The 27,688-nt window shown below is 44.4% G+C and overlaps 1 protein-coding gene, 1 non-coding gene and 1 pseudogene across 2 annotated transcripts; 2 read left to right on the top strand and 1 right to left on the bottom strand.

The window, feature by feature from the left end:
• Positions 1-9,134: 9,134 nt before the first annotated feature.
• Positions 9,135-9,253, bottom strand: LOC141130762 (5S ribosomal RNA; annotated as a pseudogene).
• A 6,402-nt stretch (positions 9,254-15,655) lies between these two features.
• Positions 15,656-15,774, top strand: LOC141130344 (5S ribosomal RNA). The gene has a single exon (XR_012242150.1). It is a non-coding gene; the product is annotated as a 5S ribosomal RNA (ribosomal RNA).
• Positions 15,775-22,002: 6,228 nt separating this feature from the next.
• LOC141129983 (uncharacterized) lies at positions 22,003-26,008 on the top strand. The gene is made up of 2 exons (XM_073617984.1): positions 22,003-22,516; positions 24,656-26,008. The coding sequence occupies exons 1-2, from the start codon at positions 22,175-22,177 to the stop codon at positions 25,340-25,342; spliced, it is 1,029 nt and encodes a 342-aa protein (XP_073474085.1). The 5' UTR covers positions 22,003-22,174; the 3' UTR covers positions 25,343-26,008.
• The last annotated feature ends 1,680 nt before the right edge of the window (positions 26,009-27,688 follow it).

Here is a 27,688-nt window from a genome sequence, read left to right as displayed (position 1 = left end):
GTGTTCCAGCGGCCCTGCCTTCCTTATACCCGGACTCCCATCCGCAGCAGTCAACCGTAGGGTCCACTACCTTGCGGTGCACTCCTGATCCCAACGGTGTGCATCTGTCACCTAGCCTCAAGGTGACCTGACACCTCCAGAAATAGAAGAGGTAATATCTAGAGTGAATGCTCAATATACCATTGAAAAAATGCTCACTTATAAAGAAAGAAGAGCGCAAACCTTCCATAAACACTGGGGAAATATGGAGGACATCCCAGAATGCCTCCTCACATTTATGATTAATGATGTATGACTAGTTTTTCCTGTGATTACTGACTCATGGCACTTACACAAGAACTACCAAACATCTAGTGGTAAGACCTAATAGTGGCTGTGGTCATTTTCTGTAACCCATAATTAACATTGTGAGTAAATGACCACAGCATAATCAGCATATGTGTACTACTTTGTATCAGAAGAGAAGATTACTGTTTGTTTATTGGTTAATAATATTGCACGTAAGAGCTTACTACAAGTCATATCTCCAGAGACCCTCAATAATGTCCAAAGCGGGCTACTTCCTAAAAACTTAATAGAAGTGTCAGAGCGTGATAACTTCATCATGGCATGCATGCTCTAATTTGATAAAGGGGTAGATATAATAATTTCAGAACTTTTATTCTGAATCCAAAACAGCCATACCTCCCATTGAGGTTGTATTTCACATCTGTGTAAGAAGCCCAAACAAATGTAGTAATGTTTCTACAGTAAGTTCACTTTTTGGTACCCACTATGTATATTTCTTATGATGTAAGACCTGCTTCTATTTTTCATGTACATTGTGGAATTCAATAAGAATTTATGGTTAAAAAAAAAAATATCCATACCAGACCCGAAGGGCCTGGTATGGACTGGGGGGGCTGTTTTTTTCAATGATTTTTAATGTATATTGCTGGAAATTGGCAATACATTTCAGCCGTGAATAATTTTAAATTACATTTTTTCCCATTAGAAATGTAATTTTGCTGCGATACTGTTCTAAACATGGGAAAAATGCACTACTTTACAGGCAGACTAAGGGAAACCCCCCAGGCACAATATGTAAAGGAATATTTCATATTTGTTGTTTCACTCTAAGCATTCTTAAAATCACTGCTCCTGAAAAAACGGCTGTTTCAAAAACTTTTTTTTCCATTGATACATGTCCCCTGGGGCAGTCCCCGGGTCCCCAAATACTTCTTATGGCAATAACTTGAATATAAGCCTTTAAAATTAACACTTTTGATTTTTCACATTCGTGTCCCATAGACTTTAGCCACTTCAGCCCTGGAAGGTTTTACCATACCATACCTCTCAGAAAATAGCTTGGGGCGTCTACTTTCCAAAATGGGGTCATTTGGGGGGGTTTGTGCCATCTGGGCATTCCATGGCCTCCAAAACTGTGATAGGCTGTGAGGAGTGAAATCAAAAATGTATACCCTTAGAAACCCTGAAGTCGGTGCTTGGTTTTCGGGGTCCCGTACGCGGCTAGACTCCCAAAAAGTCTCACACATGTGGTATCCCCGTACTCAGGAGAAGCAACAGAATGTATTTTGGGGTGTAATTTCACACATGCCATGTTTGAGCAATATATAATTTAGTGACAACTTTGTGCAAAAAAAAAAAAAAATATGTCTTTTTCCCGCAACTTGTGTCACAATATAAAATATTCCATGGACTCGACATGCCTCTCAGCAAATAGCTTGACGTGTCTACTTTCAAAAATTGGGTCATTTGGGGGGTTCTGAACTGTCCTAGCATTTTATGCACAACATTTAGAAGCTTATGTCACACATCACCCACTCTTCTAACCACTTGAAGACAAAGCCCTTTCTGACACTTTTTGTTTACATGACAAAATAATTTTTTTTTTTTTTGCAGGAAAATTACTTTGAACCCCCAAACATTATATATTTTTTTAAAGCAAAGGCCCTACAGATTAAAATGGTGGGTGTTTCTTTTTTTTTTTTCACACAGTATTTGCGCAGCAATTTTTCAAATGCATTTTTTGGGAAAAAAAAAAAAAAACACACTTTTTTCATTTTAATGCACTAAAACACACTATATTGCCCAAATGTTTGATGAAATAAAAAAGATGATCTTAGCCCAAGGACATAGATACCAAACACGACATGCTTTAAAATTGCGCACAAACGTGCAGTGGCGACAAACTACATACATTATTAAAAGCCTTTAAAAGCCTTTACAGGTTACCACTTTAGATTTACAGAGGAGGTCTACTGCTAAAATTACTGCCTTCGATCTGACCTTCGCGGTGATACCTCACATGCATGGTGCAATTGTTGTTTACATTTGATCCCAGACTGACGCTTGCGTTCACCTTTGCGCGAGAGCAGGGGGCGGACAGGGGTGCTTTTTTTTTTCTATATTATTTTTTTTTTGCTTTTTTATCTTATTTTTAAACTGTTCGTTTCATTTTTTTTTAAATTATTTTTATTGTTATGTCAGGGAATGTAAATATTCCCTATGATAGCAATAGGTAGTGACAGCTACTCTTTTTTGAAAAAATTGGGGTCTATTAGACCCTAGATCTCTCCTCTGCCCTCAAAGCATCTGACCACACCAAGATCAGTGTGATAAAATGCTTTCCCAATTCCCCAATGGTGCAGTTTACATCCGTCGAAATCTAAGTCATGAAATGCTCGTAGCTTCCGTTTTCTTAGGCTATATAGAGATGATTGGAGCCATTCTGGTCTCTGATCAGCTCTATGGTCAGCTGGCCGAATCACCGGCTGCATTCTCAGGTTCTCTGTTGGAACAGGAGAGCCAGAGAAAAAAGAGAAAAACGTGGAAGATGGTGGGAGGGGGGTGTCATGAAGATCCTGCCAGTAATCAGCAATTCAGACGCACGGGAACACGGCCACGGGTTCCACTGCACATGCGCGCGTGTTCACGGGTGCTGTCACGCACGGGCACGCGCACTCCCACTAGTGCCAGGTGGGCTATTTAAACCGGCCTGTCACACTCAATCCCCACTGTCTGCTCTACAGCGTTCCGTGTGCCTTAACCTGATCTGACCTATGTACTCTGCTATCTGACCCGGCTTCCTGTTAGACCATCCTGCTATCCGCCTGCACCAGACCCTCTTGGCTTGCTTGACCATCCCACTGTGTAATCCCTGGTACCTCTGCTGATCGACCGATACCGACCTCCGGCTTGTTTGACCATCCCTCTGTCTGATACCAGTATCCAGTCTGTTTACCTGCTGCCTTGTTCCTGGCTTCAGTCCAGCGTTCCAGACTACTACCTGCTGTTTGTTCCTGGTTCCAGTCCAGCATTCCAGGCTACTACCTGCTGCTTTTTCCTGGTTCCAGTCCAGCGTTCCAGTCTACTACCTGCTGCTTGTTCCTGGTTCCAGTCCAGCGTTCCAGTCTACTACCTGCTGCTTGTTCCTGGTTCTAGTCCAGCTCTTCAGTCCTGCTTACTTACCTGCTGTGGTTCCTGATCCTCTCTGCATTCCAGTCTCCAGTCTCCCCTTCAGCTTCAGGTTCCAGAGGGTGCCACCACTCCTGAACTTCCGGTGACTGTTGATCCTGCCAGGCACCCATACCACTCCTCACTCCTGGGCCCTCTGTCTCCATTCCAGGGGAACTGGAGTGGTAGCTGTAAGGGAGGTCTTTCTCTGCACTTCAGGCTCAAAACCTACCAGGTACGTGACAGGGGGGCATTTCCGCCCACTGCTTGTAAAAGCAGTCTAGATGCTAATTGCTTTTACATGAAAGTCGACCGCTGGCTAAAAAGAATGATACCAAGATGATACCTAAACCTGCAGGCATAATTCTGGTATAACCACTCAAAGTCCAGCAACATACCAGCACGTTGCTGGTCCTTGTTAGGCATGTATTGTAATCTTTTTTTTCATGCAGCCTGTGGGCTGAACGAAAAAAAGAGATTGATCGTGGGTATGCCCACCATTAGAATACCTCCCTTCATCCACCCACTTCTAATGATGGGCATACATGCACCATTTATATATGCCGAAGCATGGAGGGCATCCGCCCCAAAAGTTAGGAGCAAATCGCTCCTCCGCCCCTGCTGCCCCCATGCTTCGGCATATATGCTCTTTTTTTTAAACTTTGGTGGTGAAATCACCTCCTACAGCGCTGGAGTCACGGCTTTATGTATTGTGGGAGCAAACGCTGTTGCTGTCAAGATAAATAAATCTGTGCTGCAACTGAATGGCGTACCTGCTAAGCAAATGATGGTTAACAATAAAACAAAGTAACATTACAGTATAACAGTAAGACATACCATACCTGCAAAGCAAATACAAAAAAACATAGTTAAAAATAAAACACTTTTTAACACAACCTGTGTCTAAAATATATATATGCCGAAGCATGGGGGCATCCACCCGCAAAAGGTAGGAACAAATTGCTCCTTCGCCCCTGCTGCCCCCATGCTTTGGCATATATGCTCTTTTTTTACCTGTGGTGGTGAAATCACCTCCGACAGTGCTGGAGTCACGGATTTATGTATCGTGGGAGCAAACGCTGTTGCTGTAAAGATAAATAAATCCGCGCTGCAGCTGAATGGCGTACCTGAAAACAAAAAAAATGGTTAACAATAAAACACAGTAAAGTATGAAAAATTGCATACATGAAAAGCAAACATGATAAAACATAATAACAATAAAACATTGCAGAACAGAATACAGTCAAAAAGAGCAGAACAATAGAGAGAGAATAGAGAGAGAGAGAACAATAAAAGGAAAACTATTTTTGTTATTTTTATTTTATATATTTTTTGTGGTTTTTTTTTTTTACTTTTTTTTATTTTACACTTTTTTTTGTTACTGTAACTTTTGTAACTGTAACCGGTTCCAGGTTCGGGTCTCTCAAAATGCGATGGCATCTTGGGAGACCCTGTGAAAGTGTGCCTAGTCTGTGCAATGTTGTACCCTACGCTAATACTCAACTAGTGTACGGTAGCATTCAAAACATTCATCAATGCAAAGACCAGGATTGTCATGACAGGAGGGACAATAATAGCGGGTGTCATGCCTATACCCGTGCTTGCTGCAGACACGACATCTTTTTTGGGGGGTTCGTTGGGTAGGGGTACTCGGGAGGACATAAAGAAAATGCTTCTCATGCAGCCGGCTTACTGCATTTGGTTGGGGTTGGTGAGGTGGAGCACCATCTGGAAACAGAAGGGCTCTGATGATCCCTTCCTGGAATTTAAGGAAGGATCCAGTCCGTCCTGAAGCTCTGTATAGCACGTGAGCGTTCAGCAAAGCCAATTGAAATAAATAAACAGACAATTTCTTGTACCAGCTTCTGGCCTTACGGGCAATTAGGTATGGTGCCAACAACTGGTCGTTGAGGTCCACCCCTCCTATGTTAAGGTTATATTCGTGGACACAGAGGGGTTTCTCCACAACACCAGTCGCCGTAGTAATTTGGACCGTCGTGTCTGCATGAAGGGAGGTAAGAACGAAAACATTCTTATTATCCCTCCACTTCATAGCGAGCAAGTTATTACACTTCAAGCAGGCTCTCTCCCCCAGCCTAAGACGGAAATCTACAAGCCGCTGGGGAAAGCCCCACCGATTAGATAGCACGGTGCCACATGCTCCAATCTGATGATCAAACAAGTGAATAAAAAGTGGCATGCTCGTGTAATAATTGTCCACGTACAAGTGGTACCCCTTTCCGAATAATGGTGACACCAAGTCCCACACAAACTTGCCAGTGCTTCCTATGTAGTCAGGGCAGTTTGTCAGCTCTACGTGACTATCTTTGCCCTCATAAACCATAAAACTACATGTATAGCCTGTGGCCCTGACACAGAGCTTATACATCTTGACCCCGTATCTGGCACGCTTGCTGGGAAGGTACTGTTTGAATGACAAGCGGCCAGAAAACTTAATCAGGGACTCATCAACGCAGGCAACTTGATGGGGAGTAAACAGTCTGCAAAACATTGGTTGAAGTGGTTTATGAGGGGCCGAATTTTGTAGAGCCGATCGTATCCAGGGTCTCCACGAGGACGACAGAGTTCATCATTGTTGAAATGCATGAACCGCAAGATCTGCTCATATCGTGCCCTGGTCATGGAGGCAGAGAACAAGGGCATATGGTGAATTGGGTCAGTGGACCAATATGACCGCAACTCACTCTTTTTAGTTATGCCCATGTTGAAGGTAAAGGCCCAGAAAGAGCTTAAATTCGAAAACTGTAATTGGTCTCCAATCTCTGGCAAGGGAGGACTGGGGAATAGTGGTGATGTGTTGACCCGTGTAATAACTGTTTTGGTCCACAATAAATCTATAGAGATCTTCGGTGAAAAACAGCGAATAAAAATCAAGTGACGTAAAATCAACTAAAATTACTTACAGAAAAAAAAAAAATTTATATTATATATATATATATATATATATATATATATATATATATATATATATATATATATATATATATATATATATATATATATATATATATATATATATATATATATATATATATATATATATATATATATATATATATATATATATATATATATATATATATAGTGGTTCCGGAACTTTGACCGGTGGAACGCAAGCGGCGGTTCACGCTGACGCTGCAGCCCCGGATTACAGGGAGAGTGTAGGAGACTGCGAGCTCCCTCTCCCAGTTTGTAACTATTTTTAGACACTTTTTAACCGCTAGTGTGTTACCAGGCTTATGTGACTGGACTGTTTTTTATGCAAATAAATGGATATTTTTTAAAACAGAATCACGCTATGTGGATATTTTTCTTCTAATATTTTTTACTACTCAAGCGGATATCCAGTGGGGACTTTTAATACCAAGGGACAGGAAGTCCCCACCCCTCTGTGTATACAGCTGCTTTTTGGAAATGGGAAGCGTGGAAGGGAACTGACATCTATAGGACTGGAGTGATAGGACTAACATCACACGCTCGTACCCCTGCAGGGGTGGAGCGCTCCGGTGAGGGCAACCACATTGGGGGGACCACCAGGTGTTACAGCACGGCACTTTATCACTTAAGAAGAATTTTCTGCACAATTGCTATGAACTTTTTTGCACCAAACAACATATGGTTTTTTGATTTATAGCTGCGATTTTTGACACAAATTTAATGATTTTTATTGCGTATAATTATTGCATATTTACACATTATTAGTGGACAATTATTGTTTTCGGCACTTTATCACTTTATGTTTATTCATGTGAAGATGTATTTACGGTATGTTATGTAGTGATGCTGCTTAATATTTGCGTTTTTTTGCACATATAGTATTAATTTTCACCTGTTTAAGGTGTTTTCACTAACACAAGGATAGAGATATATATATATATATATATATATATATAGATATAGATATATATATATATATATATATATATATATATATATATATATATATATATATATATATATTTTTTTTTTTTCTGTAAGTAATTTTTGGATCATACCAAAAAACTTCTTATTCTTTACACCTTTATTTTTTACACTTGTACTTCTTGCTAAATTTTATCTATATTTCTAACACAGCGCCACTCCCTATACTTTGATCTATATTCTTGGGGGATCACATAAGTGTCCCCTTCCTACCTAGGGGGGCTGCAGGTGTGAGTCAGTCTATGAGCGCGGATTCGTTGATATATTTGTAAAATCAACTGTTTCCACCTGAATGCCGGGTTGGCCAGTGAGGAAGTACGGGTGCTGCAGAAATGGTGGGTTCCCAATTAGGATTGGCGAATGCAGCAGGAAGGGCACTATGGGCACGACAGGCCTGTGTTTGTCTTCTTCTTGATGGCAGCGGGACACTACTTGTGCTTGCCACCTCACCAGCTAGAACTGCACTTATGGGACTCGCCACATCAGCACCTGATACTGCAGTGCTGGTTTGACTACGACCAGGGTGTACTAGGTCGCTGGTGCTTGCCAGTTCACCAGAAGGAATAACAGCGCTAGTAACGCTCTGCTCCATAGGAGGGACCTGCGGTTCTTGCACCTCAACAATAGCAGAAGAACGGGGTCGGGTACGCCTGACCTTGGCAGGGACCACAACTCCGTCGTCAGAGCTATCTGTCATGGAGCCGCTGTTGTCTACAGGTTCGTATTCTGAGCCTGAATATGACAGATGAGTGACTTCCTCTTCACTAGCTGTCATGCTCAGAATCGTGTAGGCCTCTTCACTACTGTACCTTCGATTTACACAAAATATAGCAGTGCAGCGCTCAATACAGGTCAGATGTATACACATAAAATGTACATATTAAACGTACATAAATAAAACGCATGAGGCAAAGTCCCAAAAAGTATATCTTAGTCCAAGGAGATCAAAAGCTGCCCACTTGCAGAAGGGGGATCCCTCAGTTGGCAAGGAAAGGGTGCAGTGATAGGATAAGATTGTATTCGTTGTATCACCACCAATGTGATCCTCCACCAAGGGTCTAGGTTGCTCACCTTATTGAGTGGACCTTCTGCGTTAACAGCAAGGTCACTCATGCATTCCCTTCCACAGGGTAGATTATGGAGATAGGGGTCCACAGGCAGTATCCCAAATTCAGTCTCATCGGTTGATATATATCATGTTAAAAACAAAAATAACAGGACATAGTGCTCTCCATACGAAAAGGTATAAAAATGTATTAAATAAGAAAAATATTACTCACAAAGCAAGCACTGTTTCCCAGTGCAGGAGTATACAGCATAAAATGAACCAGATGGGTGGCTGTACTGACATCACAGAGCCCCTCACACGCGTATCGTCCATGTGGACTTCCTCAGCAAATCTGATTGGGGGTCCATGTGTCAGCTCTTATATCTAATCCTGGTTCCACATACAATTCATGATGATACTGGAAACCCCACCCACTCTCCAATAATACACAGGTGAATCGACTTAACTACTAAGTAGTAGAGAATCAGGAGTGGCTACAAATCTAATAGGGCACAAGCAAGCTGAATACACTGATAACTTACTGATAGGCAGCCACCATTCCTCCCATGTTATGAGCTAAAGCACTTCCAGGTCAAATCCTTATCTTCCAATAGCAGTGAACACTGCTGTGTCCTGAAAGACAGCCCGCCCCCATTTCCGGGCCAAAAAAAAAAAAAAGAAAATTTTAAGCCTACGGCACCTGGTACTCCCAGGCGGTCTCCCATTCAGGTATTAACCAGGCCCCACCCTGCTTAGCTTCTGAGATCAGACAAGATCAGGAGCTTTCAGGGTGATGTGGCTATAGGCAAAACCATCTCATTCAATGGCAGCTAACGCTGCTGCGTCCTGGGAAGAAGCCCGCCCTCTAAAGGGTTGTTCGTATGGAGACGGGGATGGGGGGCAGGAGGGCAACAAACAAACCGCCCCTTTCATACACGTCGCTCACAGACTAAATGAACGGCAACAGGGAGCGCAGACGCAATGCGCGCTCCGCCCCTCCCTTCCATGTCACCCCCTGGACAGATCGAGATGCAAACTCCAGTCTCCTTGGCAACGACATGAAATCGCTCCCAAGAGCGCCTCTCTCAGGAAATGTTCCATCCGCTGATAATATCTGTTATTTGGCATGCAGTACTGAGGTCCACCAGCAGGTGTCTCCTGGCAGTTTGGAACTGTCAGGAGAGCTTTTCCCTGTTAATGTTATGTCATCTTTGGGCCACAGTACTGGCGTCCACCAGTGAATGGATCCTGGCAGTATGGAGCAGGTATTCCCCTCTGCAGACAGGTGTCACCTGACGTTAATTAGCAGAGCTGCAGTATAAATACCCGGCAATTGCACATTTATGTTGCCCTGGTATTGTCCTTGAGCCCTGTTACCCTGAGCATTGTACCTGACCCGTCCCTCCTGTGATCCATCCATCCATCCATCCATCCATCCATCCATCCATCCATCCATCCATCCATCCATCCATCCATCCATCCTTCCTCTCTCTCTTGTCCTGTTTATCTCCCTTCCCAGCTACTGATTCCGTGTTTATGACCCCGGCCTGGCTTGACTACGATTCTGGTACTCCCTCTTGCTACATATGCTGGTTGGTTTTATATCACTGATTGTTTGGTTGTTCACTTTGTATTGGTGGTGTGTTCACATATGCATTTTCCTTATTAAACTTACTTTCACCTATTTATGTCTGGTTCACTCTGTCGCAGTCACACAGTTCTGGTCACATCTGGTTTATGACAGAATACCAGGGCCATCCCTGACCGGAAGTGGCTGCACAGGGGAACCATTTTGATTCAGTTGGTTGCAAACATGAATGCTGATGAGGTTATTTATTTTTCTCTGCTGGCATCTGAAAGTGGTGATTATTGCTGCCAGGCTTTGAAAGGATGGTCTAGTGACCAGTTGTTTGCCACTATACGTTTGGCTCACTCACTGGTCGATCAGGGTTATATATTGTTTGGGGAGGTGCAGCCTTTGATCAAGAGCTGTACTGAGCTGGCCCTGCCCTGTATTCCAGAGGGCCGTGATGATTTCACTCCTCCTTTTGATATGAATCAGGTTGTATCCCTAGTGTGGCTTTTTGAAGATGATCCAGCCGATTTTTGTGAGCACTACTCAGCCTGTTCCCCCCCCAGGTGATTGCTGAGTGCATTGTGTCTGCTCAGTCTTTTGTTAGACAGGGAGATTTAAAAGCACAGTTTGTACAACCTATACTTTCAGCACGGTCTGACATGATGCAAGCAGCTCCAGCCAAACAAACCATCTCTGCCACCAAACACCAGCCTACCCAAATGTATGTTTCCCCATCACCCATGTCAACCACAGTTGCAGCTCAGTATACACTGCTGCCAACCAAATACTCATATCCAGTCTCTGCTCCCTGTACCTATCCTGCATTCAACCCACCTGCCTCTTCTCAGCTGCCTACAAACCCACAGGAACTTCCTCCAGCTACTGTTACCTCTTCTCTGCCATATCCCAATCCTCCTTTCCAGTCTGCTGCACCCCTCACCTACAGAGCTTCAGTGGCTAAGCCAAAGAAAAAACTGAAGTTTTTTCCAACCAAGACGATCCTGCCAGTAACCCAACCTGCCTCCGCACCAGCTAATCCAACCCAGTCTGACATCCCAGTGCCTGCCTTCCAGCCTGATGTCTCGGTGCCTGCCTTCCAGCCTGATGTCTCGGTGCCTGCCTTCCAGCCTGATGTCTCGGTGCCTGCCTTCCAGCTTGATGTCTCCACTTTCCAGTCTGATGTCTCGGTGCCTGCCTTCCAGCCCGATGTACCTGACTTCCAGCCTGATGTGCCTACCTTCCAGTCAGATGTGTCCGCCTTCCAGCCTGACATCTCGGTGCCTGCCTTCCAGCCTGACGTCTCGGTGCCTGCCTTCCAGCCTGACATCTCGGTGCCAGTGTTCCAGCCGGAAGTGCCAGTGCCCGCTCTCCAGGCTGATGTGCCCGCTCTCCAGGCTGATGTGCCCGCTCTCCAGCCTGATGAGCCCGCTCTCCAGCCTGATAAGCCCGCTCTCCAGCCTGATGAGCCCGCTCTCCAACCTGATGAGCCCGCTCTCCAACCTGATGAGCCCGCTGCCCAGCTTGATGAGCCCGCTGCCTGCTGCCCAGCTTGAAGTGCCCATGCCTGCTGCCCAGCTTGAAGTGCCCATGCCTGCTGCCCAGCTTGAAGTGCCCATGCCTGCTGCCCAGCTTGAAGTGCCCATGCCTGCTGCCCAGCTTGAAGTGCCCATGCCCGCTGCTCAGCTTGAAGTGCCCCTGTCCGCTGCCCAGCCTGAAGTGCCCCTGTCCGCTGCCCAGCCTGAGGTGCTCCTGTCCGCTGCCCAGCCTGAGGTGCTCCTGTCCGCTGCCCAGCCTGAGGTGCTCCTGTCCGCTGCCCAGCCTGAGGTGCTCCTGTCCGCTGCCCAGCCTGAGGTGCTCCTGTCCGCTGCCCAGCCTGAGGTGCTCCTGTCCGCTGCCCAGCCTGAGGTGCTCCTGTCCGCTGCCCAGCCTGAGGTGCTCCTGTCCGCTACTCAGCCTGTTGTACCAATACCGGTGTCTGCTGCCCAGTCTGAAGGTCCAGTACCTGCTGCCTGGTCTGATGTCTCGGTACCTGCTGTCCAGTCCGATGAGCCTGCTGCCCAGCTCGAGGACCCAGAGCCCGCTGTCTGCCCTGAGGTGCCCGCTGTCTGCCCTGAGGTGCCTGATGCCCAGCCTGAGGTGCCTGTGGCCCAGCCTGACGTACCCCCATCTGTTATTCTGCTTGATGCCATAGACTATGGACAATTACAACCAGTTGGAGCGTCCGGAGGCCGCTCCTTTGAAGGGGGGTACTGTCAGGAAATGTTCCATCCGCTGGTAATATCTGTTATTTGGCATGCAGTACTGAGGTCCACCAGCAGGTGTCTCCTGGCAGTTTGGAACTGTCAGGAGAGCTTTTCCCTGTTAATGTTATGTCATCTTTGGGCCGCAGTACTGGCGTCCACCAGCGGATGGATCCTGGCAGTATGGAGCAGGTATTCCCCTCTGCAGACAGGTATCACCTGACGCTAATTAGCAGAGCTGCAGTATAAATACCTGGCAATTGCACACTTATGTTGAACTGGTATTGTCCTTGAGCCCTGATCTGCATCCTGTTACCCTGATGCCTGAACCTGAAGCCTGATTCCTGATTCCTGGAACTTGGAACCTGTTGATCCTGTTTCCTGTCCGTTACCTGAACCCTGAACCCTGGACTCTGGACTCTGAGCCTTGTACCTGACCCGTCCCTCCTGTGATCTATCCATCCTCTCTTGTCCTGTTTATCTCCCTTCCCAGCTACTGATTCTGTGTTTATGACCCCGGCCTGGCTTGACTACGATTCTGGTACTCCCTCTTGCTACATATGCTGGTTGGTTTTATATCACTGATTGTTTGGTTGTTCACTTTGTATTGGTGGTGTGTTCACATATGCATTTTCCTTATTAAACTTACTTTCACCTATTTATGTCTGGTTCACTCTGTCGCAGTCACACAGTTCTGGTCACATCTGGTTTATGACCGCCTCCTTCATTCCTCTGGCCTGTCAGCGTGGGTAATAACAACATACACCCACAATGGCAAGCAGGCTAACATAAAATTAGCAACTAATCAGACATAGGGAGCAGAAACAAGGCTAACGTTAATAAAAAAAATAATTATAATAAAGTAAAAATTAATATAAAAATAATGTAATATAGTTATAAAGCTAAGAGGAGGGAGGCTACTCAAAAAGTACCTCTGGGGATACCCCAAAGAGGCTATAATTGAAGCATATGGGGGAAGTTCATAAAGTCACTCCCCTCCCTTATGGCAGAATCCATCCTAAGGTGTCCTACACACTCTTCCAGATGGAGAATGTGTACCAAAAACAAATGCTATTCCCTCCCAGTTGTCACCAGGGGGATATACGAAAAGTGAAATGGAAAAAGTCAAACAAAATACATATATCGCCACCCCATGTAATATCGTGTAGGACCTACAGGGGTTAAAAATATGAATATAAATTTGATAGAAAAATTATAATAAAAAGACATCAGTACAACCACCTCATCTGTACACAAATACAATTAGAATGTATACATATACCACAAACAAATATACATTATGGACCAATATTCTAAATGGTAAGGGGCTAGAAACCAACATAAACTAACTGTCTGAAATAAAACAATTAAGGTCAAACTCAACGTTCAACCCTAAAGGGACCCCAACCTTTGTCTCAAATACCCAAAAAGATTCTCGTCGACTGAGCTGCCGTATGAAATTCCCACCCCTCCAATGCTTCGTTACCTTCTCTATTCCCCAGAACTTCAGCCCGGCAGGGCTGCGGTTATGGAAAATTCGGAAGTGCTTGGAGACATTGTGTGTGCGGAGTCCTCATTTAATGTTGTTAACATGTTCTCCGACTCTTACATGGAGGGGCCTAGAAGTCCTACCCACATATTGGTAGCCACACTCACATTGCAACATATACACCACCCCGGAAGTGTTGCACGTAATCAAATCCTTGATTTTGTAGTTTTTACCCGTGGCAAAAGCCACAAATTCCTTCCTCTTCTTTACATTGTTTCTAGCCTGTTTACACGCCGGACAGTGTCCACAGGCATAAAAGCCATTAAGGAAGCCAAGCATTCTATTCACCGTGTAAACCTGGGGATCGATCACCCCTGGCGCAAGTCTATCTCTAAGAGAAGGAGCTCTTTTGTAAATAAACAATGGTCGGTCTGGGAGGACCGGACCCAAGGTTCTGTCAAGTTTTAAAATGGGCCAATGTTTCTGTACTATCTTTTCAAATTGCTTGTGCTGAATATTAAAATCAAGGATCATCCTGATCTGTTTAGGCTCACCCTGGGCTACTCTAGGGGCATTCGACACCAGTACCTTCCTATCAAGAGTCACAACATTATCCAATTCTTGGACTAGCTTATTTTTATCATAACCCTTCTCAGTGAACCTAGAGATAAGAGTGTGTGACTGTGATAGAAAATCCCCCACCTCTGTGCAATTCCGCCTGAGGCGAAAAAACTGTCCTCTAGGGATATTGCACAGCCACTTACTGTGGTGGCAGCTTTCAACAGGGATAAATGCGTTTCGGTCAGTAGCGTTAAAATGGGTGACCATATTGATGCGGTCACCCCTTTTTGACAATTCAATATCCAAAAATACCGCCCTCTCTGTACTGATATTCAGCTCAGCTCAGTCGACGAGAATCTTTTTGGGTATTTGAGACAAAGGTTGGGGTCCCTTTAGGGTTGAACGTTGAGTTTGACCTTAATTGTTTTATTTCAGACTGTTAGTTTATGTTGATTTCTAGCACCTTACCATTTAGAATATTGGTCCATAATGTATATTTGTTTGTAGTATATGTATACATTCTAATTGTATTTGTGTACAGATGAGGTGGTTGTACTGATGTCTTTTTATTATAATTTTTCTATTAAATTTATATTCATATTTTTAAACCCTGTAGGTCCTACATGATATTACATGGGGTGGCGATATATGTATTTTGTTTGACTTTTTCCATTTCACTTTTCGTATACCCCTCTGGTGACAACTGGGAGGGAAATGCATTTGTTTTTGGTACACATTCTCCATCTGGAAGAGTGTGTAGGACACCTTAGGATGGATTCTGCCATAAGGGAGGGGGGTGACATTATGAACTTCCCCCATATGCTTCAATTATAGCCTCTTTGGGGTATCCCCATAGGTACTTTTTGAGTAGCCTCCCTCCTCTTAGCTTTATAACTATATTACATTATTTTTATAATAATTTTTACTTTATTATAATTATTTTTTTATTAACGTTAGCCTTGTTTCTGCTCCCTATGTCTCTGATTAGTTGCTAATTTTATGTTAGCCTGCTTGCCATTGTGGGTGAATGTTGTTATTACCCATGCTGACAGGCCAGAGGAATGAAGGAGGCTCTCTTGGGAGCGATTTCATGTCGTTGCCAAGGAGACTGGAGTTTGCATCTCGATCTGTCCAGGGGGTGGCGTGGAAGGGAGGGGCGGAGCGCGCATTGCGTCTGCGCTCCCTGTTGCCGTTCACTTAGTCTGTGAGCGATGTGTATGAAAGGGGCGGTTTGTTTGTTGTGCTCCCGCCCCCCATCCCCGTCTCCATACGAACGCCCCTTTAGTAGGCGGGCTTCTTCCCAGGAAGCAGCAGCATTAGCTGCCATTGAACGAGATGGATTTGCCTACAGCCACATCACCCTGAAAGCGACCGATCTTGTCTGATCTCGGAAGCTAAGCAGGGTGGGGCCTGGTTAGTACCTGGATGGGAGACCGCCTGGGAGTACCAGGTGCCGTAGGCTTAAAATTTTATTTATTTTTTTTTTGACCCAGAAATGGGGGCGGGCTGTCTTTCAGGACACAGCAGTGTTCACTGCTATTGGAAGATAAGGATTTGACCTGGAAGTGCTTTAGCTCAAAACATGGGAGGAATGGTAGCTGCCTATCAGTAAGTTATCAGTGTATTCAGCTTGCTTGTGCCCTATTAGATTTGTAGCCACTCCTGATTCTCTACTACTTAGTAGTTAAGTCCATTCACCTGTGTATTATTGGAGAGTGGGCGGGGTTTCCAGTATCATCATGAATTGTATGTGGAACCAGGATTAGATATAAGAGCTGACACACGGGCCCCCAATCAGATTCGCTGAGGAAGTCCACACGGACGATACGCGTGCGAGGGGCTCTGTGATGTCAGTACAGCCACCCATCTGGTTCATTTTATGCTGTATACTCCTGCACTGGGAAACAATGCTTGCTTTGTGAGTAGTATTTTTCTTATTTAATACATTTTTATACCTTTTCGTATGGAGAGCACTATGTCCTGTTATTTTTGTTTTTAACATGATATATATCAACCGATGAGACTGAATTTGGGATACTGCCTGTGGACCCCTATCTCCATATCTCCATAATCTACCCTGTGGAAGGGAATGCATGAGTGACCTTGCTGTTAACGCAGAAGGTCCACTCAATAAGGTGAGCAGCCTAGACCCTTGGTGGAGGTTCACATTGGTGGTGATACAACGAATACAATCTTATCCTATCACTGCAGCCTTTCCTTGCCAACTGAGGGATCCCCCTTCTGCAAGTGGGCAGCTTTTGATCTCCTCGGACTAAGATATACTTTTTGGGACTTTGCCTCATGCGTTTTATTTATGTACATTTAATATGTACATTTTATGTGTATACATCTGACCTGTATTGAGCGCTGCACTGCTATATTTTGTGTATGTCTTTTTAGGTTTTGTATATTGGCCTACAGTGTCCAGCTGCTGAGTTTTAGTAATTAGGTTTTGCGCTGTCTGTTTCTTCTGTTTAAGTGTACCTTCGATTTGCCATTTTGGGCTCTAAATTTAGTGGTACAGTAGTGAGACTCACAGGTAAAAAAGCTCCTGACTGTTAGCAACTGTATCAAAATGCTACCAAAAAAACTGTTAGTGATTGCAGGGATCAGGCCTGACTCTATGAACGCTGCAGTTATGTGTTTTGTAAGTGACAGTGATCGATCGATACTGCATTTGGGTGAGCTGGGCTGGGCGGAGGGGCAAAATGCAGGTGCTAGCAGGTATCTGGGCTGATCCTGCTAACACTGTGTTTTTGGGAAACCTAGTACAGATCTGATCAGATCAGATATTGATCCTTTCAGATACTATACCACTAAGGGAGGTGTATGCTGCGTGCGTGGGTGTTAGCGGTACTGGCACTAACCTGACGCTGCCTGGGGCGACGCAGACCCTATCTGACCCTAAAACTTAACTTATATCACCCACCGGGCGATCAGGGGGTTAAACCTTTATTAGGTAATAAATGGCCCTGACAACATAAAAAACGAACTAACCAGTGTCACCTGTAGCAATTATACGGTGAAAGGGTTAACTACGGGGCAATCAGGGGGTTAAAACCTTTATTAGGTAGTATACGGGGGTACATGACGCTATAAAAAGCTGACGGCGAACCTAAATACTTACCTGCCTAACTAGCATCACCTGTGACACTAATACAGCGATCAGAAAAATGATCGCTTAGTGACACAGGGGGTATCAGGGGATTAAACCTTTATTGGGGGGGTTGGGGGGTACCCTAGACCTAAAGGGGCCTACCACTAACTGCCCTACCACTTATAACAGTCACAAATGACACCAATGCAATAATCAGTAAAAAAAAAAAAACTGCTATTGGTGTCACTGTGACAGGGGGTGCAGGGGGGGTGATTGGGGGGTGAAAAGTGTGCCTTGAGTGTTCTACTGTAATGTGTAGTGTTGTGCAAACTTACTTGATGTCTTCTCTCCTCAGCGCCGGAACGAAAAGACATTACTTCCCCTGCCGCTGTTTACATTACAGCAGCAGAGGAAGATTCTCATTCGCCGGGAGCGATCGCGAGGGGGTGGCCATGAAGCACGGATCACTCCTGGAATGAAGCCAACCACCTCGGCCACCGGGGGGCGCAATGCACCCCCCGCCCGCGGGAGGCAAATCACATATCACATACGTGATTTTGCCTGCCCGTGCCATTCTGCCACAGTATATCTGCATTAGGCGGTCGGCAAGTGGTTAACGGTGTTCACATGTTCGCACAAATTTTTTGTCTGTTCACAAGTTCTGGTGTGAACAGAACCGGCGGGTGTTTGGCTCATCCCTAGTCCCCATGTTACGTGAATAAAAAGCTAAAAAAGTTAAAATATAAAATAAATATAGTAAGAAAACATTTAAAATCACTCTCATTACTTTGCACACACACACACATGAACACAAATGGCAGTGTAATGTATATGTAAGCAATTATTGTGCAACACATATTGTGTATTCTCTTAACTGATGAGCTGTTATGTCATTTAAAATGTTACCTATTGTTAATATTTGGTACAGAAATGTTTCTGTTTGCAACTACTGACTTTTTATTCTACAGGGCCCCAGATTTTCTAAAATATATCATATTTGGGGGTGAGTGGTGTTAAGTGGTTTTCTAGTTAAAACATTGTTCTAGTAGTCAAGTTGTTAATTTTGAATTTCTGTAGATTTCTCCACTGATATGTTTTTTTTTCTCTTTCCAGATAAACATTCTGTTTTTATTGGGCTGCTCTTCCAACAAATAGCTGTTTTAGAATGACTTGCTCAGGGTGGATTGTAAAAGAGAGAAATTCTCTTCTCTTCTTTGTTTTTATAAGTAAAAGGCTGCTTCTGCGAATATTGACAGCTTTCTTGATGTAATTGGCAGTTGTTATTCTAAATATCTTTACTGTATTTCTTTGTTTTTCTGAATGTGTCTGTATGTAGCACTGGTAGATTTGCGATCTACCATCTGATAGGTAAATTTAGTAAATGCTCGTTAGGGGAAGATAGATTTGCCTCTGTTCCAGCTTGGCTGACGTTGCATGTGTTTCCATACTGGGCCGGTGGGTGTCGTTGTTACTATCGGCTAGTGTTGGAAAGGCAAAGTGTCAAAGCGTATGGATGCTCTTCTGTCCCGGAGACAACTCAGTGGAGGTGGCCCTCCAAGTTGCATTCTGGGAGAGGGTATTTATGGGACAGACGCCATGTTTTGGGGTCGTTTTGCAGCCACCTGCTGGCCCTCCTGGTCGACAGGTATGCGTTAGAGTGCTACCTTGTGGTCCTCCATTCCGGAGGCCCGCGGCGCATGGGTGGGCCCGGAAGCTTGTCTGGGGCCTACCACAGCAGCCGAGGAATGGTCCTGAGCTGTCTATCCAGAGTGAAGAAGCTGGACAACCGAGGAGATCCCAGGGGGGGACCCGTCATGGAAGGATCATGCAGAGTGCTGGTCTGGAGAGGGGCCTGCTGACTCGGTTGGAGGATCCTAAAGTAACTTTACAGCATAGTGTTGCCGGGTTTGGTTTAAAGGTTCAAGCACTGTGACTGACATTCACCACAAAACCAATACATCCTGTGGCAGAGGATCGTACGGGTTCATCCCAAGCAAGTCTGTGGCAGAGACTTTTGTTTGTGCTATGTACTGGCTGCTATGCAAGTGAGAAGGGCCTATCCAGGCGAGCAAAGAGTGTGTCCCACAAGGGGAGCGCATTCTACTGTAATATTCAACTCTAAAGGACATTTGTCAAGAATCCTACAGAGAGGTATTTGAGCTTTCCTGCAGTTTCCCTTCTGCCTCTTTCCTGCTACTTCCTTTGTTAATTGTTCAATAAAGCATTGAAAACGTACTCAAGTGTTGGTGCTTGTATCGTCCGGAGGTAAACTCAACGGAACCCTAGACCCGGTGTCGGTAAAACAGAGGAAAGGAGAGTGAAGGTAACAAGCCCTCTTAAACCAGCAGCTCCGCCGAGAGTTATTGCTACATGTATAAATATACAGTATCTCACAAAAGTGAGTACAACTCTCACATTTTTGTAAATATTTTATTATATCTTTTCATATGACAACACTGAAGAAATGACACTTTTCTACAATGTAAAGTAGTGATTGTACAGCTTGTATAACAGTGTAAATTTGCTGTCCCCTCAAAATAACTCAACACAGAGCCAATTATGTCTAAACTGCTGGAAACAAAAGTGAGTACACCCCTAAGTGAAAATGTCCAAATTAGGCCCAAAGTGTCAATATTTTGTGTGGCCACCATTATTTTCCAGCACTGCCTTAACCCTCTTGGGCACCAGAGCTTCAAAGGTTGCCACTGGAGTCCTCTTCCACTCCTCCATGATGACATCACAGAGCTGGTGGATGTTAGAGACTGACAGGCTGACCTCCACACCTTCAACCTCTGCAGCAATGCTGGCAGCACTCATACATCTATTTCCCAAAGACAACCTCTGGATATGCCACTGAGCACATGCACTTCAACTTCTTTAGTCGACCATGACAAGGCCTGTTCTGAGTGGAACCTGTCCTGTTAAACCGCTGTATGGTCTTGACCACCATGCTGCAGCTCAGTTTCAGGGTCTAGGCAATCTTCTTATAGCCTATGCCATCTTTATGTAGAGCAACAATTCTTTTTTTCAGATCCTCAGAGTTCTTTGCCATGAGGTGACATGTTGAACATCCAGTGACCAGTATGAGAGAGTGAGAGCGAAAACACCACATTTACAGTTTTTCTCCATTGTTTTGGCTCATTTCTTGAAACAGAAATGACATTCTCAAAACAACATGGACAAATCTCCAAACCACTTGGCAATTGTTCACAACTGAATTGAATTTCTCACTCATTTCATCAAAATTGCAAATGTCTCAGTACATGTCTCAGTGTCTCAGTACATCTTTCAAATGATTAAGTACAAGTAGCCTACATTTAGCACAATTTCCAGGTAAATAGATCTTGTTGATCTAAACTGATTGTCAATTCTCAGTCTAATGGTTGTTCTCTCCAAAACGTATCAGCGTCATTTCATTGTTTAAGTCATCACATGCACAATAGTCTGTTCAATTGTCAAAATTATTCAGGAACATAATACCATGAATACCATATATGAATCTCTTGGAACACTTGATAAAATGATTACAGCAATTGACAGTCAGGTGCAACTAGAACTTGACTAAGGGTCCTTTCACACTGGGGCGGTTTGCAGGCGCTATTGCGCTAATAATAGCGCCTGCAAACCGACCCGAAAGTGCCGCTGCTTTCATTCCAGTGTGAAAGCCCCGAGGGCTTTCACACTGGAGCGATGCTCTGGCAGGACGGTAAAAAAAGTCCTGCCAGCAGCATCTTCGGAGCGGTGAAGGAGCGGTGTGTATACTGCTCCTTTATCGCTCCTGCCCATTGAAATCAATGGGACGGCGCGGCTATACCGCCGGCAAAGCGCCTCTGCAGAGGCACTTTGCGGTGGTTTTAACCCTTTCTCGGCCGCTAGCAGGGGGGTAAAACCGCCCCGCTAGCGGCCGCATACCGACGGTAAATCGCCGCTTACAATAGCGGCGCTTTACCGCCGACAACGCCCCCGCCCCAGTGTGAAAGGAGCCTAACAAAGGAGGAGTCGGAGTTGGTCTCAGATGTCCAATCAAACAGTATGTTTAGTTACCTGACAGGTGCTGTCCATGATTGTAAATGCTGCCAAACATGTATATATAGAGCTTGACCATGCAGGACCAGTACAATTTCTGAACATGGAGGCACCTGGCCAAGTAAATGAACAAGGGAAACTGCCTGCTCGAGGAAGAGGAAGAAGAAGAGGAAAAGGAGTAAGGGTGAGTGGCGGTGGAATAGGGGGAAGAGGCAGAGGAGCACGAAGACGCCATGCTGTCCCTGATGAAATTTGGGCTACAATTATAGATCATGTCATCAACCATGGCCTCACAATGGCGGAGGAAGGTCGCCGAGTGCAACCTAATGTGCCTCACTCTACAGTCTTCTCTATCATCCAAACCTTTCGCAGGGAAAACAGGTATGTAGTCAGTCAATGATGGAATTATATAATGTATAAGACAGGACACTGTGCATAGAGCAACAAATATGTTTATTTACTCATTTACGTATTCATTTAGTGTGTGTGTGTGTGTGTGTGTGATAGGCCTACAGTATTACAGTATATTACCTAGTGGGATGTTACGTATGATACTAACAATGACAAGAAAAATATTGTAGAACATAAACTATGGAATAGTATGGAATAGTTTATTTTCTACAATATTGATGATACAGTTTACAGTAGTATTCCAGTCACTGTGCAGTGATGCATTAGAATTGTGGTAAAGTTACTGTAAGTAAAACAACAATACGATTACATTGGTAACTCATTCTGTATGGAATACATAAGGTATAAATTACGAATGAAGTGTTGTCCTTTGAATTCTATGTCTAGGATTGGACGACAACCTGGCACGGGTGGCCGAAGAAAACTTCTCAATGAACAACAAGAACAAGAGATCTGTAACATGGTGTTTGCAAATAATGCCATCACATTGAGACAGATCCGCACTGAAATCCTACAAAACAATGCCATATTCCAAAATGTCAACTCTATAAGCATCTCCACAATAGCCCGCATATTGAAGAAGCATCAGATGACAATGAAGCAAATTTACAGGGTACCGTTTGAGAGGAACTCTGACAGAGTGAAAGAGCTGCGGTACCAGTATGTACATGTAAGTCAGTCACTGGTTGTCCATCAAGATAACCTTTTTACAATTACCGTAAGCAGTAGTTCCCGAAATGTATTGGTTTCAGTACCCACTTTACCTGATTTCTGAATCTAGGTAATCCAGGTATGAAAGTATTTGATTTACGTATCTGATTTATAAACATTTTGCCTAAAAACTGCAGCTTACTGTATGATGCAATTATCATTATAATCCTTATTTTGAAGAATATAACATATAATACAGTAAGAAAAAGGGTCAAAGAGCTGCAATTACAGTAGTGCCTCCCATGCAAATCTATCTAATACTGTGGGTTTTACTGTGACATTTCAGTAAGTCTACTCGTTGATAATTTTTACCCTCCCCTTTCTGTTAAATACCCCCTGTAGTACCTCTTCTTAGGGTACATGTACCCCAGGTTTGGAACCACTGGAATACTGGCCAGTAGTATATTGAACTTGTGTAGAACATAGAACATTCCTATTAGGGTTGTCCTGATACCACTCTTTTAGGACCGAGTACAAGTACCAATACTTTTTTTCAAGTACTCGCCGATACCGATACTTTTTTTTTTTATTCTTTATTGCAGTATGTGTTTTTTTTATTTTTTTTTTTATCAGCCCTGTTGGGGGGCTTTGGTGAGATATCATGGGTCTTACGTAACAGACCTCTGATATCTCCCCCTTGAGACAGAGAAAGAGACCGAGGATAGAGATTCCCCAGTCCCTTTCTCTGCAGCCTCAGCTGCACTGAGAATGAATGGAGAGAAGACAGCGGCTCCTCTCCATTCATAAACTGACACATCGTAATCACAGGAGATTACAATGTTTCATCTATGTGAATGGACAGAGTCAGCTGACTCTGTCCATTCACAAAGGAAGGAGGAGGGGGACGGTGGAACGGAGGGGGACAACGGAGGGGGACAGAGAAGGAGAGGGGAACGGAGGGGACAGCGGAGAGGCACAGCAGAATGGAGGGGACAGCGGAGGGGGACAGAGAAGGAGAGGGGAACGGCGGACTGGAGGGGGACAGCAGAGAGGCACAGCAGAATGGAGGGGACAGAGAAGGAGAGGGGGATAGCAGAATGGAGGGGACAGCGGAGGGGGACAGAGAAGGAGAGGGGAACGGCGGAACGGAGGGGGACAGCCAGGGGCGTATGGAGGGGGTGGCTAGGGGGGCTGAAGCCCCGAACGTGACCCCAAAAAGCCAGAGTCTATGGAATGCTGCATTCCATTGTCAGCCCCGAGCGCCGGCGCCGGGACCGATCTGATTGTGAGTGCGGGCCGAAAGTGGCCGAAAGTAGCCGAGTCCCCGAGTGCCATAGCGGCCGAAAGTAGCTGAGTAAGTCCCCGAGTGCCATAGCGGCTGAGTGCGGCTGAAAGTGGCAGAGTGCCGCAGCTCCCGCCTTCTGGAGCGGGACGTGTGACGTGACGTCCATCTTAGCCTGCAGGCTCCAGAAGGCGGGAACGCTACATTCCCACTCGGGTGGGAGGCTTTCCTCTCCTCCTCGGCTCCTCTCTGACGGTGACAAGTGACTGACTGCCTGCTGTGACCGCACACCACGTCTGAGGTAGGTCAGACACGCAATGTGTGTATAGTGGTCAGTGTATATAGGTCAGGCAGGTCAGTGTATGTAGGTCAGTGTATGTAGGTCAGTGTATGTAGGTCAGTGTATGTAGGTCAGTGTCAGGCAGGTGTGTTTACTGGTCAGCATTGATAGGCACTGGTAAGTTACACAACCCCACCACGCAGCCCAAAAAAAAGCCGCGCCACCCCCCCGGTTTTTGGACTTCGGGCTGAAGCCCCTGGTCTTTTTGCCACCTAGCAACGCCCCTGGGGACAGCGGAGGGGGACAGAGGAACGGAGGGGACATGGAGGAGGATGCAGTGACAGTCAGAGGTGACCGATCACCGCTGTATGTCACTAAAGCCGCTGAAAGCCGCTGGGGGAGAATCTTGTAACTCCCCCACGCGCCGATCACAGCTGACTTCCAGGTATCGGCGGAAGCATCGGGAGCATTTGCCCGAGTACAAGTACTTGTACTAGTATCGGGACAACCCTAATTCCTATGTAACTGTCTGTAACTGTAGTATACGACTCTTCTGTATGACTGATTTGATGTTTTCTTTTTTTACTCTATTGTAGAGAATAATGGCATTGGAAGGAAACGAGACCTCTCACATACTCGTATATGTGGATGAGGCTGGCTTCAACCTGGCCAAGGGCCGAAGACGTGGCCGTAATTTTATTGGCCACCGGGCCACGCTGGATGTCCCAGGCCAGCGAGGGGGCAATATAACTATGTGTGCTGCCATTTCTGAGAATGGTGTGGCCACTCACATCCCCAGTCTTGGCCCATACAATACACAGAAGCTCCTCATCTTCTTGGACCGCCTTCATTTGGATTTGATCCCTGAAAATGAGAGAGGTCTCATAGGGCCTCACCTACCACAATATATAATTGTATGGGACAATGTGAATTTCCACCGTGGCCCGCTTATCAGGGCCTGGTTCACTGCTCATCCAAGGATGGATATGGTGTTCCTACCACCTTACTCTCCTTTCCTCAATCCTATTGAGGAGTTTTTCTCTGCTTGGAGGTGGAGAGTGTATGAGCATCGGGCTCAAGATCAGAGGTCCCTGCTCCATGCAATGGATGCTGCCTGTGAGGATATTACAGGAGATCAGTGTAGGGGATGGTTGCTACATGCACGCCGCTTCTTCCCTCGTTGCATCGCAAGGGAGGATATACGCTGTGATGTTGACGAGAATCTGTGGCCAGACAGACAGCAGCGTGTGGATGGGCAGGAGGGTGAGGACGGTGGCCAGTGAAGAGATGTTACAGTAGTTGTGAAACTCCAGCTTTATTTACAGCATTGTAGGCTAAATGTAATTTTCCTTGTTTTTTGTTTGTGTGTTTATATTTTTGTATATTACTGTATAATAAATTTTCTTTTTACTCTAATGTATGGACTTACTGTAACTTTGTGTGTAAATGATAATGGTTACAATACTGTAAATTGATTTTTCCTTGGTAGTATGAGTGCAATCTGTGATGTCAAACCTTGGAGGCTACTCTTAGCCTAAAATCTTTTCTTTTTTTTCAGTTTTATACACAATTGTATTCAGTTAGCTAGACAAAAACTGTAATCATTGTCAATGAAGGACTGGGCTAAGACTGAAAGGTGGACATGAGGAATATTGAGGGATATTGAGGGATGAGGGATATTTCAATGGTCCTCTGCCTTAGGCTAGGTTCACACTGCTGCGGTGCGGGAACGCAGCGAATTTACTGCGGGTTCCCGCATCGCACCAACTCGCACGGCAGTTTACACTGCCATATGCGAACTGCTGGGGAGTGTCATACAATGTTAACGACACCCCCAGTTCAGCTCGCATATCGCACTGCGAACTGACAATTCGGACATGTATCGGATCGCATAGGTGTGAACACCCATGCGATCCGATTCTGGTCCGAACAAAAAAAAGGGTCCTGTGCGAGTTTGGACCGAATGCGGTGCGATATCAGCCATACTATCTGTATGGCTGATATCGCACAGCACAGACATCGCATGTGATGTGAACAGCAGTGCGCTGCGAATCACATACGATGTCTGCCACCGCAGCAGTGTGAACCCAGCCTTAGAGACAAAACATCGAAACATTTTGACTTGCAGTGCTTACACAATGCCAAAGGGACGAAGCATTTTGGGGGCACTGACTATTTGAATGAGAAAGAAATGTATTTTTGACACATGAGTGAACTGTTTTGGGAAAGATATGAGCTTTTGAAGGTGAACCATGGTGTTGGGCTGAACCATCCAGGTTATTTTGGCAAAAGCACCAAGAGAGTGGAGAACGTCTGGTCTGTTTCAAGAAATGAGCCAAAGCAATTGAGAAGAATCTTTGCCATTTTGGTAGCACTGACTCTTTATATGGGAAAGGAATATGGTTTTGAAACATGAGTGAACAGTTTTGGGAGAGATGTGAGCTTTTGCACGTGAGTTAAAGTGTTGTGCTGAACTGTAAGACTGTTTTGCCAAATGAACTTAGAGTTTTAAGAATGTCATTTCTGTTTCAAGAAATGAGCCAAAACAATGGAGAAAAACTGTAACACACCTGCTCCACATTCATGCCTGAGACCTTGTAACACTAACTATTCACATGACACCGAGGAGAGAAAATGGCTAATTGGGCCCAATTTGCACATTTTCACTTAGGGATGTACTCACTTTTGTTGCCAGCGGTTTAGACATTAATGGCTGTGTGTTGAGTTATTTTGAGGGGACAGCAGATTTACACTGTTATACAAGCTGTACACTCACTACTTTACATTGTACCAATAGTGTCATTTCTTCAGTGTTGTCACCTGAAAAGATATTATAAAATATTTACAAAAATGTGGGGTGTACTCTTTTTTGATAGATAGATAGATAGGTAGATATTTTATATCCAGTAATAAGTAGGACTTACATTTTATACATTCTAATATCCTAAATCTCAAACAACTATTTATCAAATTTGAATTAGGAAAAAAAACATTTCATTTATCCCTATAGGTTCTTCTCACCATGACACAATACGTTTACTGACAAGATACATTCTTTAAAAATAAATATTTGGTCAAGCTCATACAATATAGTACAACGTAATGATATTCAGTCAAAAAGAACCCCTATAAATATTTTAGTTTTCCATTTCAAGGTCTTCTGGGAAATAAAGAAAGAAGTTTGTGGGGTTTTTTTTTTTTCATACACAGAAATATTTTGCTAGTCACAAGCTTATCAAAGCTTACAATACTACGGGATCAAATTAATTATGTGGATGTTGCTAAAAAAAATGTTTAAAAACAAAGCAAAGTTCAGTCTTATAAAAAATTGAAAATAAAAAAATGTTGGAAAGGGTTTAGTCTTCAAAGAAACTGGATGAAAACGAACTTAGATCTTTAATGCATGAAATACAGGAGCAGAGGATGATAACAAGATACAAACAGAAGCCAGACTTGACAGGCTGCTGTCAATTTTAAAGCAATAATAAACCTTAAATATTACATGGGTGTTTATTTTTTTGTAGTGCCAGAAATTGATTTTATTATTTTAGGGAGTCTTTGCCATTAATCCACACTTCACTGTTTTCATTTGTAAAACCAATCAATACTGCAAGTTGCAACAGCAGTTA

Source organism: Aquarana catesbeiana, linkage group LG02 (genome assembly GCF_042186555.1).
Source record: "Aquarana catesbeiana isolate 2022-GZ linkage group LG02, ASM4218655v1, whole genome shotgun sequence".
NCBI classification, from domain to species: Eukaryota; Metazoa; Chordata; class Amphibia; order Anura; family Ranidae; genus Aquarana; species Aquarana catesbeiana.
The sequence above is the reverse complement of the archived record's forward strand: the minus strand, read 5'-3'. Positions and strand labels throughout refer to the sequence as shown.

Bases quoted from the DNA above. Each gene is read 5' to 3' on its own strand.
- LOC141129983 (XM_073617984.1), top strand. From the start codon at position 22,175: ATGGAATACATAAGGTATAAATTACGAATGAAGTGTTGTCCTTTGAAT. The intron at 22,517-24,655 runs GTAAGTCAGTCA...ACTCTATTGTAG, and splicing joins TGCGGTACCAGTATGTACAT to AGAATAATGGCATTGGAAGG.